Source organism: Vombatus ursinus, unplaced genomic scaffold (assembly GCF_900497805.2).
Source record: "Vombatus ursinus unplaced genomic scaffold, bare-nosed wombat genome assembly UNPS02004691.1, whole genome shotgun sequence".
Taxonomy (NCBI): Eukaryota; Metazoa; Chordata; class Mammalia; order Diprotodontia; family Vombatidae; genus Vombatus; species Vombatus ursinus.
The window spans coordinates 6,038,910-6,056,057 of NW_020944469.1; the positions used below are offsets into that span (position 1 = coordinate 6,038,910).

Genomic DNA, 17,148 nt, shown 5'->3' on the forward strand with positions numbered 1-17,148 from the left:
AGTTTATATCCTATAGTCAAAAGCACCCAAACATTTCCCACTATGAAGAAATATTACTCCCTGGTTTTTATGCCTACAGTAAATAGGGGAAAAAATTACTTTTCTGCATTGTCTCTTCATCTTATTGATAGTATAGCCTGACCCTAAAAGATCCAATGACTAATGAAATCACACGGCCAAACTATTCCCCCACACACCAACAAATCAAGTACAAATATGGAAGAAGGTTCTCATATGCAAGGATAAATATGTGATGTCATAGAAGAAACTCTAGATTTAGAGTCAGAGGACCTGGGTCATTATCCTTGTGACCTTGAGAAAGTCCTTGCCCTGTCTGAGCCTCAATTTCCTCCTCTGTAAAATAATGAGGAATGAACTCTAAGTCCTTTACACCGCAAAACTCCCATGATCTTTCTAAATACAAAAAAGTGTCATGGATCGGCTTGTAAAAATGTCAGAAAGTCTAAAGCCTATACAAGCTAGCAAGGAAGCAGCACGCATTTATTAAGCACATATTCTATGGTGGGCACCAAGCTAAGTACTGCAATGTGACTCAATGCCTGGGAAAAGCGTTAAGAACAAAGATGGCTTTCAAGTTCTGTTCCAAGCAAAGAGAAGGATGAAGAAAGAAAGAGAGCTAGAGTAACCTAACAAATGACAGGCCAGAAGAGTAGCTCTCCAACTCCTGTCCTGCTTCTGTCTTTGCTATTAAGCAGAATGACCTTCAGGACAGAAGGGGTAAGACAAACTTACTAGCCCAAGACAATTGAGGAGACATATGAATTAATTCCTAAATATGAGTTTTATTTCCCTGGTTCAGAGAAATTTTACAACCAGGGATTGAAAGGCTGTGGAGAAGAGAATGAAAAGATCAGTGATCTCTTAGGAACCGTGGAGAGCAAAAGTACAAAAAAACCTGCAGGCAGACAAATCCATCCCAGTTGTCCAAGAGGGAGATAAAGGTAGATTGTCCAAACCATAGACCTTGATACTAGTCCCCAGAAAATTCTAGGACACTATTAAATGAGTTCTTTGTGAATGCTCAGTAAGGAAAACAGTGATTATTTGAGTTGGCATGGGTTCATGAACAACAAATCATGCCAAACTAGCCTTATTTCCTTTTTAACTAAACTGCTAGATTATGCTGTAAGCACCATGTATCTGGATTTTACCAAGGCATTTTACAAGGTCTTTATAATATCCCTGTGGCAAGATAGAGAAAGATTAGTTCAGTGAGGTGCCAACAACAGCAACAGTGATAAATGACTGTCCTGGAGAGTAGTGTGCTGCGTGGTTTTCTGTCATTGTTGTTGTTCACTCGTTTTGGTTGTGTCCAACTCTTTGTGACCCCATTTGAGATTTTCTTGGCAAAGATACTGGATTGATTTGCCATCTCCTTTTCCAGTTCATTTTATAGATGAGGAAAGTGAGACAGAGCTAAGTGACTAGCCCAGGGTCACACAGCTAGGAAGTGTCTAAGGCCAAATGAACTCAGCAAGATGAGTCTTCCTGATTCCAAGTCCAGCACTCTATCCATTACGGTGCCACCTAGCTGCCTTGACTATTTAGCCCTTTTATCAGTGACTTGGATAAAGAAAGACATGACAGAAGTCACAGAAGTGAGGAGGATTGCTCATATATTGGATGATAAAATCAGAATCCCAAAAGATCATTGTAATGATCTAGAAGAAAGGTAAAATTTAACAGAAATAAATATACAATTCTGCATTCTGATTTTTAAAAAATCAGCTGCCAAAGTACAGAAAAGGAATGGGAAGAAGTGTGCCTTAATAGCAGTTCATGTGAAAAAAAAACTTAAGGATTTCAATGGACTGAAAGCTCAATACAAGTCAACATTGTCATGTGGTTCCCCAACAGAATTTAATGTAGTTGGTTTGGCTACACAAAGAGAAGTATAATGTCCAGATCAACCTAAGCTATCATTCCACCGGATTCTGGCCTGGTTGGGCTACGTTTCGAGTGATTGTTCCAATTCTAGGAGATTGATGCATTTGAAGAGTACATTATTAAATGGAAATTCCAGGGAAGGGGCCTGGAATAGACAAGGAAATAGAAAAAAAATTTCATATGAAGAACAGTTGAAAGAACTGGTAATGTTTAGTCTAGAAACAAGCTTTTAGTAGTAGGACTTAGCATTGGGAGGAACTTTAAAATTTGTCAAGTCTAAACCTTTTATTTTATAGATGAGGAAACTGAGGTCGAAAGTGGTTAAGTGACTCACCCTGGGTCACATAAGCAGTAAGTGCCAGATCTGAACTCAGGTCCTCTAACTTCAAGTTCAGCTTTCTTTTCACTATCACAGAATACTGACTTTTATACTCCTGAAGAAATGGAAACTCAGGCTGAATGACTTAATAGATGCCATGCAGCACAGCATAAGGGATTTGCAAAGCCCAGACTCCTCCATGCTCTATAGACGATTAGAATATACTAGGCTTGTGTCATTCATAGCAAATCTCAAGACACAGTCATGTCAGCACTACACAAAGAGACTCTGTCCCAGTCTCTGCCATCCCCTACACACATCCACCCCAGTGCAGCTCACTTAAGTTTTCTGCTTCACACGTTTCATCTCTGACATGAGAACGTGACTTATCTACTGCCCAGCAATGATGAGCCAATTAATTTGTAAAGATTTTTAAAGCACTTTGGAGATAAAAAATGATTAGTATGTATAAATGTTGTTTTGTACTGGCCAATTTAACATGGTTTAGAAATGTGTATGTGTGTTGCTCTGATTGGTAATGTCGCTGCTGGTCTTTATTGATGTATTGTTTGTTAATCTCTGCTTTGAATGCCCCAGAAAATGTTGAAAGTTATTTGCATATTTTGAAGCAACTGTGTGTTATCATTAACAGAGAAGAGATTGTTGTTGTCCTCACTGGCTTAATGAATGCACGGTTCATTCACTTTACAGAAAGCTGTTTTGAGTACATGCTAAGTAAACTGCTGCATTCCTGAACAAACAGTCAAGGAAAATATGTTCATTAACACATTTGTGACCTGGCTTAGAGTCAGGTGATATAACTGATACTCTCCTTCATTTTTAGGCCCAGCTTCCTCTGTTCAAAATGTTTCCTCAACATTCTCTTTTCTTTTCTGATAGGATGAAAAAGCCGAAGGATTCATCAGTTTACCTGAATTCCGTATTGACCGAGCTAGCGAGTGCCGAAGGAAATAGTGAGTAGAATGAGATCCCCAAACTCCCTAGGTAGTCCAGTGGGCGAAAGGGGGTGCGAGGAAAGACAATGCAACCAGCTCCCCACCACAACAGCCCCTTTCTGCCTGGAGGCGCCTTCACTGGTAGGGCTGAAAAATGTCACATAGGCTACATTTTACAGGACCTTATGGGCCTTATTTTTTTCATTTCTGCTTTAAAAAAGTCATTTCAATGGAATGTATACAGCAGCAAAACTCACTGCCTTTTGAGCTTCTATTTCCTTAGCTTCCGTTTTAACAAGCTGAATAATATAGGAAAACCATTAATAAATGGAAGACACTAAATTCATTCTTCACCAAGAAGATAAAATGTCCTTAATTTCAATCTAGGGTAGATTCTTGGCCTCCTCCCTCATCCCCCACAGGATGCTCTAGGAGTTAATGCCATGATACCACATGACCTGTCAAGATTACTGCTATAGTAGGTTTAATTCAATCTATATAAAGAGGCTCTTTGAGAGGGAGAGAGAGAGGTATTTCTAAGGGTAAGCAATTCAAACTGTGCCTATTTGTGACTTAAAGCTCCACTTCAGTCATATTACACCAAGGACAAAATATAGGATAAATTGATCTATCCTAAAGGCATATTTAATGATAGGCATTTGTCAGCATTGGTGTAATTTGAAAACCTGATCGGGCTGGTATTGCCATGATTAAAACTGACAGTTGCCAGGTTTGGTGGGTTTAATACAACAATCTGAGCATCTTAAAACTAGCTCACTATCTGGTTTTTGTTTGTTTAATTACTATCCTAACTATCCAAGAAAAATAATGAAAACCTCTTACTTGCACTAACTGAAGAAAAAAGTCATATTAATTAAATTATCTTAGAATATCTCCATCTCTACCCTAATATTCTGGGATGTCTACTCTTGAGCAGTGCCCTTCAAATGATTTGTTGGTCTTCTCATACCCTGCTTTCTCTAATTAAGAACGTGTACAAAAGAGTATTGAAATAAGTAAGCACAGAAACATTTGTAAGGTTACCAGGAGTGACTATCAACATCCAGATGTCTTAGGTCCTTTCATGGACTTTTTAATGACATAAGTCAGAGACATAAACTTAGACCACCACCACCACCGCCGCCACCACCCCAACCCCAACCAAGGATTCTCAAGTAATCAGGCAATGGATCTAAAAGACATGATTCTGCTTCCCTTCTCTTGTTCATATCCTCAAAGAACAGAAAAAAATATCCCAATGGAGTAATCAAGAGTAATCAAATGGATTTGATGAATTTCAGTAGGGAGTAAGAGAAGGTCAAATTAGAAATCAAGAACCCAAAACACAAGGAACAACTGGTTAGATATCTGAATGAGTGACTCAGTGAATGCCTGAGTGAAAAGCATTTATAAAGTGCTTACTCTGTGTCAAGTACTATGCATATGTACAGAATATAGCACTCAGTCCTCATCTTTCTTAATCTCTAGGCAGCATTTTATTCTGTTGATCACTCTCTCCTCAATGAGCTTTTATGACTCTTCTCTCTCCCCTCCATATCTACTCCTCAGTTGTCTTTGACTGGATCTTCGTCTTTGTCATGCCCACCGACTGTGGGTTCTGTCCCATACACTTTTCTCTTTTCATTCTTTACTACTTCTCTTGGTAATCTCATCAGCTCCCATAAGGTCAATTTTCATCTCTGTGTAGATGATTCCTAGACCTGTTCATCTAACCCTAACCTATCTCGTGAGCTATTACGGCTCCACCACTCCAACTGCACTCTGCATACATCACCTTCTCTCTGTCACACAGCTTCTATCCAAGGTCAGACCCACACCACCCCTCCCAGGGACTATTGCAATAACAACCTCATTGGCCTCTCTTTCTCAAGTCTCTCTCTTCTCCAATCTATTCTTCACTTCCGCTCCTGATTTTTCTTTTCCTCTTCAGGTCCTTCACCTTCTTCTTCTGCTTTTTTTGGTCCAATCCTTCCCTTCATCTTCAACACTTCTCCTTCAGGTTGGATCTTTCTCTTCCTTCAGCTCTGGCCTTCTGACCTCTCCTCCAGCTTCTTTTAAAGCCCTTCCACATTTCCTTTCCCTGCCTCCAATCCTTCCCCTTCACAATTCCAAAACCCTTTCTGAATTAATGCTTATGTTCAAGTGTAGGAAGGACTTTTGGAACAGCATGCTGAACAAGTGGAAAGATGATTGAAGACAGGAAATGGGCTCATAAAGCAGCAGAATTTTGTTTCGATATAAGGAGGAACATTGATCGTCGTGGTATTTAAAAAATACTGACTAGACTGCTAAGAAAGTTATTGTTTCCATCCTGAGACTTCTTCAACAAGATAACGATTTCTCCTGAATGGTTCACACATTTCTGCCTGATAGCAAAGGCATAATCCAGATGTTTTCATGTGAACATCTCCAGCTGTTTTACTTTGCCCCCTAAGTTTTTTGTTGTTGCTTTGTCTCTAGAACAACCAAAAACAGAAGAACGGATATATTCTATTCGTTATCTGTATGTTTCCAGGTACCTGGATGGTCAACATTATGGAGGCAGAATGTCTTGAATTTTAATTGAATTTTGAAAGTTTTCATCTAGATATTTCATATCATATAAACAGCACACCTGGCATTTCATACATGTCTCCTCCATACCAGCCACTATACTAGGTGCTGGGGCTACAGGTACAAAAAAGGATGTGCCAGTTGTAAAGATTTTCACAAACTTTTTCTCATTATACTAGAAGCCAGTAATTATCATTCAAGAGATTAGCTCTGGTTACTCTAGAAAGAATGTGTGAAAATGAACTTGTGAAATGAAAAAAGATTAGGTAGAAAGCATAAGGAAACATATCGGCTCTGTGTTTTTGAAAGCAGAATGCCATCATCAAAGCAAATCGTTTTCAGTATCCAAAAGTACCAAATAGCTGAGCACATAACATTAAGCACAGAAAATGTAAGAGAGCCAGGTAGAAAGTCAGAGGTTGTATGGCTTTCTTCTAATTAACTAAAAGGGGGAAAGGAATGATAGTCCTTTTGAAAAAGAAAACAAGTGCTTTCTTTCTGAAATTGAGGTCGGTAGTAGAGAGGAGAAACTATTGAATTAAACAATTTCTATTACTATCCAAGTCACAAACTGAGTAGAAAACCTAAGAAATCTTACCTGGAGCATGCTGTGATTGGGTTTCTTATAACAGCCCTTTGGGATTCAGTCAGTCAGTCAACAAGCATTAATTAGGCACCTGCTAAGTGCTTAGAATACAAAGAAAGGTGAGGAAAAGTCCCTGTCCTCAAGGAGCTCACATTCTAAAGCAGAGACAGAAGCCACACAAATAGCTAGGTACATACAAGATCTAGATAGTGTAAATGGAAGGCAATCTTAAAGGGCAGGGGTGGGGTGAGAGGGATAGGAAAGATGGGCTAGAGCTGAGTCGTGAAGGAAGCTAGGAATCAGAGGTGAGGAGGGAGAGCATTCCGGGCATGAGAAGACGATGATGAATGCAAATGCACGAAAGCAAGAGATGGGGTATTGTGTGAGGAAAAGCAAGTAACTGGATCATAGAAGACACAAAGGGTCCGAAAGTGTTAGAAAAGTGTAAAGGTAGGAAGGTTTTGAGGGCTTTAAATACCGTACGGAGCACATTATTTTTGATACTAGAGATAATTTGGAGCCATTGGACTTTATTGAGACTGGAGAAGGGTTTGTGCCATGGTCAAACCTGCATTTTAGGGGAAAAAACTTTGGCACCTAAGTGGGAGAGAGACTTGAGGCATGGAGATCAAAGAGAAACATATTGCATTAGTCCAGGAGACAGGTGGCTAGGACCTGCACAAAGGTGGCGGCTGTGTGAGTAAAGAGAAGGGGCCATATGCAAGAGACATATTGTGAAGGTAAAAACAACAAGATTGGACAACAGAGTGGACATGCAGCAAGAACGTAAAGTCAAGAATGACATCAAGAGTGTGAGCCAGGGTAACTGGGAGGATGATGGTGCCCTGGACAGTAATAGGAAAGATAGGAAGTGGGGAGGGTTTGTGGGAAAAGATGAGGTCTGGTTTAAACGTGTTGAATTTGAGGTGCCTATAGGACATCGAATTCATGATGTCTAAGAGATTAGGGCTGGATAAAAAGATCTAGGAATCATCTGTGTAGAGGTGAAAGTTGAACCCGTGGTAGCTGGTGAGATTTCCCAAGTGAGATCAAATAGAGAGAAGAGAGAAGAGGGCCCAAGACAGATCCTGGAGGAATACTCACTGTTAATAAGCATGAGCTGCAATAGGATCCAGAAAAGGAGACCAAGGAAGAGTGAGATAGGTAGGAGGAGATCCAGGAGAGAGCAATGTCACAAAAAACCTAGAGAGGAGAGAGGATCCAGGAGGGGAGGCTGATCACCAGTGTCCAAAGAGAGGTTGAGAAGGATGAGGTCCAAGAAAAGGCCATTTGTTAGATTTGTGAATTAAGTGATCATTGGTAACTTTGGAGAGAGCAGTTGAATGATTAAGGTAGAAGCCAAATTAGAGAGGAATTGGAAGTGAGAGGGTAGGAAATGGAGGCACCTCGTGTAGATGGCTTTCTCAAGGAGGGGATGTGAAGTACAGGATGAAAACTACTGGGGATAATTGGACCAAGTAAGGGTAATTTGAGGATGACGGAAATATGATGTGTGTTCATAGGCAGTGGGGAAGAAGCCAGTACAAAGGGAGAGAGTCAAGATTAGAGAGTGTGAGGATGACTGAGGGGGCAATCTGGTGAAAAGATGAGAGGATATGGGATCAAAGGTGCATGTCTAGAGGTTTGCCTTGGCAAGGAGAAGCACTGCCTCTTCCTTTGAGACAGGGGTGAAGGAGGAGATAATGAGGGAAGATGCTTAAGTGATGTAAGAAAAGGAAAGGAAAAAGGAGCTCTTGGTGAACGGTTTCAATTTTTTCCCTGAAATATGAGTCAAGATTCTCAGCTGAGAGGCAGGGTGGGGGAAGGGAGTGTCTTGGGAGGCCTGAGCACAGATGAAAATGTTTGGGAGAGCCACTGTGATTAAAGGATGATGAATCAATTAGGGAAGTGGAAAAAGACTGCCTTGCTGCAGTGAGAGATTAGTCGAGATTATGTAGCATAAATGTGTAGTGGCCCCAGTCAGGACAGTTTCATAATTATTTTCCAGCTCCATTCAGCTGTGAGTGAATAGAAGCATGTTGTCCAAGATGATGGCAGTGGTCCAAGGCTAAATTTTGACTAGGTGCAGTTGGCTATAGGACAAGGGGGCAAGGGCTAAGAGGATAGAGGATAGTGTAGAATTTAACTTCAGTGGCTTCTATCAGTATGATTATCCCCATTTAACAGATAAGGAAACTGAGGTTCAGAGAAGTTGAGTGTCTTGCCTATGGTCAAACTGCTAGTAAATATTAGAGGAGGGATTCAGATCCAGATCTCCTTGCTCTGAGTCCAACACATTTTTCCATGTGACCCTAACATTTCCAAACTATGTATGCATTTGTGTATGTACATATATGTAAGTATGGTCATGTAGGCATACACATACTTTCTGTAATGCAATGTTGTTTGGTCATCAATTTGGTCCCAGATTCAATAAAAATGAATAAAGAGGGGCAGCTAGGTGGCCCAGTGAATACAGCACCAACCCTGAAGACAGGAGGACGTGAGTTCAAATCCAACCTCAGACCAAACACTTTACACTTACTAGCTGTGTGACCCTGGGCAAGTCACTTAACCCAATTGCCTAAAAATAAAATTAAATAAATAAATAAATTGAAGTAGTTAAATTGATGAGTTCTAAGTTCCCTTCTGTCACTAAATACATGCATATATTTCTATGAGACATACTTTTCTGGAAATAAACACAGATAGCCATCATATTTGTTTCTAAAGCAAACCTAAAGGACTGGTTAAATCCAAGATAAGAAAAATTGGACAAATATCTGAAATAATCAGTGGGAGGCTGTTCAGCTTAGAGGTATGGTAAAGAAAGTGAGGTAAAGAAATTGTGTGTTCATTCTCAGAAAAAGACACAAGGCAAGACTGTTGGATTTGTGTATGATCACCTGGAGAAGACATGTGAGACATTTGAAATCATATTTTAAAAATACTTATTGAGGGGACAGCTAGGTTGCACAGTGGATAGAGCACCGGCCCTGAAGTCAGGAGGACCTGAGTTCAAATCCGGCCTCAGACCAAACACTTGACACCTACTAGCTCTGTGACCCTGGGCAAATCACTTAACCCCAATCGCCTAAAAAAAAAATACTTACTGGTAGAACACTCATTCTCAGGTACACTCAATAGACATCCTAGATGGCCTCATGATCCTTCATCCGCATACTTATAATAGAAGTTACAAGGCAGCAGGGTTCAGTGAAAAGAGGACTGACTGTGGAGTTGGAGGAGGTGGGTTTGAATTCTGGCTCTGCCAGTCACTGCTTCTGGGACTTGGGGCAGATCACTTGATTCTCTGGGCCTCAGTTTTCTAATCAGTAAAATAAAGGGCTTGGACTAGATGACTCTGGAGGTCCCTTTCCACTTTAAGAAGGATCCTGGGGGCCTAATTAGTGTGCTTTTGCTGTCACCTTAGGTGTGGTGTTTTTCGATTCTTTGCTTCTACTTACATGCTTTTGACCATATGACAGGCAGAGAGGAGTGCTTGCATCCCTGAGGTAGGGGGGACGGGACAGTCAGGAATGGGACAGTCAGATCATTCCTCTTACAAAAGGAAGTTATTTGTACTCAAAGTCCTAGCCTCCCTGCCATAGGAAGTAGTTCAGTGACTTCTCAAAGGAATTAGTAATCTCATGAATCACATGTCTGATAGTCCACCCTAAACCCCATGTGTGCTGCTCAAAAATTGCCCCTTGCCCCGAAAGCTTTGGGGTTTTCTAAGCCAATTTCTGCCATCTAGTGGATCCCATCAGATTGCAGTGCTGTAGTACTCTCTCCTCTAGTGTTTTTCTTTTCTACCCTATTAGTCTATGGACTAGGTTTGTAGGATTTGGAGATAGGTGTCTCGATGGTTGGGTCCAACACTCTCATTTTGTGAGTGAGGAAACTGAGATCAAGAGAGAGGAAAAGACTTTCCCAAGGACACACAGATAGTAATTGAATTGGGATTCGAATCCAGGTCACTCAATTCCAGGTCCTTGGCTCTTACTATTATACTTTCCTACCCCTCTTTCATTGTTCAAGTAATCAGCAAACATTTGGTTTTGACCAGTTAATACTATATCCCATTTTTACTTTGGTGTATAGTTGTGCTTTCCTCTTCTTTCTAATCAGTGACTCCTCTTCTTGGGGGACATCTTGACCTATTTGACTACACTCAAAAATCAAAAATTGTAGCCTTCTGACACAGTGTAATCATTACTGAATGATTACTTAACATTAAGTCAAAAATCAAGAACACTATCTCCAGAAGTTATATTCTTGTAACATGTCTTTTGACCAAAACTTTGTAGCTGATGATACTTGATCTTAAACTGTTTGTCACTTGTGCGTATGTGTGTCTACGTGTGTCACGTATACACATGTACATATATACATATGTGTGTATATGTACTGTATACATGCATGCATATATATCCAGAATGCACTGGAAATATGGGATACTTTGCCTTTGTGGCTTCCCATATGGAATTATGGGTTATAACAAGGGAGAAAAGAACTGAGAAACATCCCAGTGCTGTGACCTCAAGGTCCATTGACTTCAAACCACATTTGAGGACAAATGCTGGGGCCTTAGAGCTTTTCCTCAACCTATTTGTCCTATCAGTCTCTGGCCATTATGTTGTACTTATGTGGCATGATGTGCTTTTTCAGGCCCAGAATAGTTCTGCCCTGATGGATGTAAGTGCTCCTTTGAGAAGCTTCGTAGCTGAGAGCAAGAGTTCTTACCTTGTTTTGTGTCATGGACTCTCTCAGAATTATGTTTTTAAATGTATAAAATAAAATACACAGAATTACAAAGTAAACTATATTGAAGTATGTTTATCAAAATAATAACAATAAAAAATCTCATAGATTCTAGGTTTAGAACCCCTAGCTTAAGGTAAAGAGCTCTATGAACTGGGAAGTACAGAAGCTTATTGGCATCTTTAGCTGTTCCAAATCCCAGAAATGGCTCTTTCTCCAGGGTTAGTTGTGACAATCCATATTTGAGCATTCCTTCTTTAATCAGGAGAGTTTTGACTTGATGCTGTATCTGTCTTCTCATTGAGAGGCTTAGTGATCAGTTTCGACATACATTCCCCCCTGACACATACACACCCCTTTAGCCAAGCTGCTGGAATGCACCACTAGTTCAGACAATTTATGTAACAGATAGTACCTTGTCTAGCTTCTTATACGCACTAGAAAATTCGTCTCCCTAAATTTCTTATATCATCTTGAAGAGCATCTTCAATATTCTTCTCCCTCTGTACCAAGAATCTTCTGTGGGGCTCTACATCCATCATTTTGCATCAGCATCACAGCTCTTATATAGAAATGGTACAGGTTTTAGCTTCAGTCATAAACAACGCAACAGATGTAAATATGTAAGCACATGTCCATTCAATAATTATTTTAAAGCAATTGTTCTGACCGGCTTAAAAAAAAACACAACCCTACATTGGAAAACTCTGCTGTTCAGTCATGACTTAAAAATAAAGTCCACAATGGATCTTTGCAATACTAGGGTATCTAAAAACAAGATACCAGATGAGTCCCCATGGTGCACCACCTGCTTGCTACACAAGCTAAAACCCTTACCTGCTACCACTTACATACAGACACCCCAGAAAAGTTGCCCTAGGTTCAAGGTACTCTCTGGGTCCATATCCATCCAAAACCATAGCTCACAAGCCCCAAAGTATGTATTTACTTTTCCCAGTCAACCAGACAACATAGTTCAAAATAAAGGCCTTTAATAAAATAACAGTGAGAAATGTAGCAATAGAATGTTACCTCATAAATGTAGGCCACATTCTTCCACAAAGTCATGTGGGACTTCCCAATTGGTGGGAAGAATGGACATGCTATGAAATATGCATGGAGGGGCATACACATAGAACACATGTGGCCAGAGTACATATAAGTAACATGTGTGACCAGGGCACATACATGGAGGAACAACTCACAACCCCAGTGCTAAAGGGCCATTGATGTCTTCCAGTGTCATCATCCCTCAACACTCACTGGACCTCCTTCCAGTGTATGTTGCTTTCTCTAATGGGCATTTTTCCTTCTCGATGTCACATCTGGTAATGCCTCTGCAGTTCCCTACCTTTTTCTCTGGACCTTGCCCATTTCTTCTTCTTCCTGCTTCTCTCCCCCTGCCACAACCACTTGCTTCTCAGCTAAAACCCTTACCTGCTACCTCTTCCCCATCCGAGGAGCAGACTCTGCCATCTTTCTTTTAAGGGAAAAACTCTCAGAAGATCTTCTCTCTTAAAACAGAGTGGTTTTATTAGCTCCCCAACTCTTAGCTTCCAGTGCTGAGGTCCTTTTAGCTGTAGAATAGCCAGTCAATGTGTCAATAAACATTTATAAAGCACCTGCGATGTGCCAGGTCCTGTGCTAAGCTCTGGGGATGGAAAGAAAGGCAAAAGACCATCATCCCTGCCCTCAAGTTGCTCACAGCCAACTAATTATAGTGCTTAATTTGTCCTCAAAAGTTCTACCTTCTGTTAGCAGGACCTGCACCCTTGTTCCAAGCCTCTGTCAGATTTAGGGTTATAAAGTCTTTATAACTCGCATTTGATTCCTAATTAGTAAACAGCATCCACCACCACCCCCCCCCCCAAAAAAAAGAATCCTTTCAGGTTCTGACTTTTCTACAAACTGCAAAGATCTGTATGAGTCTCATGCAATGTCATTTTTCTCAAATCCCCTAAGATCTTTTGGGTATCACATGTAAATGAAGAGAGAGAGAGGCAAGAACAGCGAAGTGACCAGAGAACCAAGCGATGCGGTGTGGAAATGAGGCAATCCACCTCAATCCTTGCTTCCCCCTATCTGCCTTTATTATGTACGTGTGAGCACAAACAAGGCTCTCAGGCCTTGAGACACCCTCCATGGCCTACTTTCCAATTTGGCATGCATAAACCTGCCCCTCGTTCTCACATTTTGCTTTTTAGAAGATCCATGGTGCCAATGTAAACTCTGCTGAATTCTCTGAAGTGTTAAACTTGTTACGTTTCCCTTTTTCATTAGAAAAACAACCTGAGTTGTTGTCTTAAGTTACAAAAGTAGCTTTAACTTTCCACTTTCCACCAAGGGATAATCACCTGCTTCTGACAATAGGTCATTCTTAATAAATACCAGGTAGCTGGAGTTGGTCTCTTTTTTTTTTGTCATTTGCATCATACCATGATTACAATGTCTCAAGAAGAAAAATCTCTTGCTGGCTGTATGTGCTTTAGTGTTTTAGGACATTTAAAATGAGTGAACACTTAAAAAGTGACAGCTTTCGTAAGGGTAGATGCTGAGATGTTGACAGGTGAAGTAGGGGGGAAGATGCTCACAATGCATTTGCTTTTACAAATGACTAAAAACCAATGTCTTTAATGTAAAATATTGAAATATTAGCATTTGAAGAAATAAAGGTACATATACTTCAAAGGGTTACTTTTTTTTTAGTTTTAACAACAGCAAAAGTAAACAGGTTTCAATCAAGAATAGTGAGTGTTGTGTTTCTAATGGATAGCTTAGAACCATTATGGCATGGAATATATGAAGAGAAAATTGCAGAGTAGTAAACGTCAGCTGATGTTGATGAAGCAAAAGCCATTTTCCCCAAAGTTGGTAAATTATGGGAGAAAATGTTTATGTGCTGAACAAGCACCGTTAGCTGGTTTGTTTAAGACAATATTGGCTAATTCTGCATTAGCAAAGAAGATGGCCTTTTGGGTGGGGGCAAGCTGCAAAAGTAGTTATATAATGAGATTGTTTTGCCTTATACTCTCCTCAGGGGCTTGAATCTTTTTTTTCAGTGTTAGCTTGTATTAGGTTACAAAAACAGAGCTGTTCGATGGATTAACAGGATAGTAGGTTAGTGAAGAATTCTCCCCGAAATGAATAATGTTCACAGGCATATGTGTTGTCATTCCTGGTAATGATAAGTCATTTTGCTGCACAGAGTTAGTCAGCTAGCCTCTCATCTGACCTGGGCAAGACAAGAGTCAATACCAAGTCATTTTTCTCTACCCAAAATGCAATCTTTAATCATGAAAATCCATAATGAAGGAAGTAAATTTGAAGAGTTTTCTAGCATGAACAGCAGCCATAACATCTAAAAGGACCATCTTTGATTTCCTAAAAGGTTAAATATGGAATTATATTATCTGGAATTTGCCAGTGACCTGGGATGATTTCCTTTAAGAAAACAGAAAGGCTGCTTGAATATCTTTCCATCGTTTCATAACAGAAAAAGACTAAGATATTCTAGCAGATGCACACCATGAAGTTGGGCTGGGAACTGATTCTCAAATTGCAAAAATGGCGGCTCAGCTAGATAAGCATCACAGAGTGGGGAAGTGGACGTGTGCTAGAGATAAGCCCCTAGACTGCTGTGGTGACGAGAGCCTCCAGATGTAGGAAGGCAGCCTCTCAAACCAGCCTTGCCTTGGGAGCTTTGTCCATCTGAAGAGGGATGCAGTACAGCCAGACAGATGATGGGGGGGGGAGGGCAGATAGTGTCTGAAGTGATCATCTGTCTTATGGCTTTGCTTTTCTTTCCTGGGAAGACATGATTAAAACTCTGTGCAGAACATAAATTAGAGATTGATGTCTGTTATATCTGAAATGGGATTGAATACCGCAGGGATAAGGAAGATTCATAGTCTGAAAATACAAACAGATTCAAGAAGGGTTTACAGAGAATTTCAAAGTTGGAAGGCCCCTCTGAGGCCATTAGGTCCAATTTCGAGCTGACCACGAGTCCCCGTTGCCACGTCCCTGACGAGAGATCATCTAGCCTTTGCTTGAAGATAGCCCTAAACATTTGAAAGTGCCTCCTTATAGGAAGTGGAAATTCCCCTCTGCAGCTTCTATCTGCTGCTCCTAATTCTCTCTCTAGGGCTAACCAGTACAAGTCTAATGCCATGACAGCCCTTCAGATATTTGAAGCTAGCGAGCATGCGCCATGGAAGTTGGTACAAAGAAAGACTTGTCGGGTATTATTCTGAGGTCAGTGCCCCTCACTAGGCAGTCACCAACCACACCTACTTCCATGCCCTTCACCAATATGCCCTTAGCATTCTGGCAGCATCTGCTTGGCCACGTGATCTTTCCTTGGAGCATTGGCAGCCACTTCTTTAGCAGAGGGGGCCTCTCACTCCTCTTTAGGAGGAGGCCCATACCTGTTATGTAGCACCAAGCGTTTAGTGGTTAATTCTTCTTTTTGTCCTCTGGGTGACATCCCACCACCCTCCAGCCTCTTAACGCAAGTCAGAATTCTCCTTTATTTTTCCAGATCCTTCCTGCTCCCTCCCACTTAATTAAAGCCTTCCCTCTGTTTTATTTTAAGGAACATTTTATACTTCCTGAGAGCCTGGAAAGGTGGGTTATTCCTCAGGAGTCAGTTGTAGTCACTTGGCTATGGTGGCTCTGACAGAAATACCTACACGCACTCTCTGCAAGTCATTGTGCCTAGCACATAGAAGACACTAAATAAATATTTGTGAAATTGAATCGAACTCCTGTTGGGAATGAGATCTTAGTCCTTTGTGATTCTTACTAGAGAATGGCAGGACTGCTGAGTCAAATGCAGCCCTGGAGTTGTTTGCCTCGCTGCATAATGAGTACTTGGACAACCAGAACTCACCTTCATTTCCCTCGTCTAACCAATGTCTTACTTTATCTTATGAGCTACTCATCTTGCCTTAACAACTACCTTCTTCTTTTCTGGAAGTCTTTCCGCTCCTATTTCTTTTCTTCTAGGCCTTCGCCTTCTCCTTTTCCTCCCCATAAGTGGTCTTTTGGTCTTTTGTCAAAAGTAAACCACTGGACTGAATGCACTATGTGGCTGACCCACTGTGACAAGTCTTCTGTTACTATGTTAAGACTTCATATAAAATTGCTGTCTTCTAAAATTGCTACAGTTCTAAAAAAAGTGTTTGAAGAATTTTGGCCCTAAAACATTCCCTAACCATATAATATGGAACTCTGATAATTCTTCTCCCTTAAAAAATATGCTGAGAGGATCACAGATTTAGAGGAGGAAAGGACCTTAAAGATAATTTTACCTAAGAACAGGAATATATTAGCTAAAACTAGGGCCCCAAGAGGTCAAGTGACTGGCCCAAGGTCACAAAGATGGTTTGGCAGAGTCAGAATTTGCACCCATGTCTTCTGACTTTAAATCCAGGATTTTTTTCATCTCTACCACAGATCCACAAGAAAGTAATTAACCAATAAATCAACAAGCCACCTAAGTCCCAAACAGTGTAGCCTAGTGGTTAGAGAGCTGGCAATGGAATCAAGAAGACCTAGGTTCAAATCCCACTTTTGATACATAATGGCTGTGTGACCCTGGGCAAGTCACTTAATTTCTCAGTGCCCCAGGCAAAGATTGTTAAGGTTCACAGGAGGTACAAAGGGTTTCCTTATCAAGAGTTTCCCATGTCAATGAAATTCACAAGTTTGTTTGTTTTTGTTTTTTTAATGGGCCAGGTGCTGTGCAAATACAAAAGTTAGTCTGTGTCCTTACATTCTACAGACAAATAAAATACAATATATATAAAACATATTCACAGTGATGAGAGTGACTAATAATGGAGAATTTAGGAAAGACTTCAAAGAACTGGCATTTGAGCAGAGGGTGGCAGGGGTTCTAAGAAGTAGAATGAGGTAGGAGAGCATTCCAGGCATGGAAAATGGCCTGTATAAAGGCACAGAATGGAGACACAGAATGACATATATGGAAAACAAAAAAGCTGGCCATGTTGTCTGAAGCTTCGAGTATGTAGGGGGGA

The 17,148-nt window shown here is 40.6% G+C and overlaps 1 protein-coding gene across 1 annotated transcript in view; it reads left to right on the forward strand.

Annotated features, from left to right (window-relative positions):
• LOC114026284 (connector enhancer of kinase suppressor of ras 2-like) overlaps positions 1-17,148 on the forward strand; it is a 560,345-nt gene that overhangs the window by 495,168 nt on the left and 48,029 nt on the right. Inside the window, exon 18 of the mRNA XM_027839961.1 lies at positions 3,128-3,201. Within this exon, the coding sequence (XP_027695762.1) occupies positions 3,128-3,201 (74 nt within the window). The remainder of the gene's footprint in view (positions 1-3,127; positions 3,202-17,148) is intronic.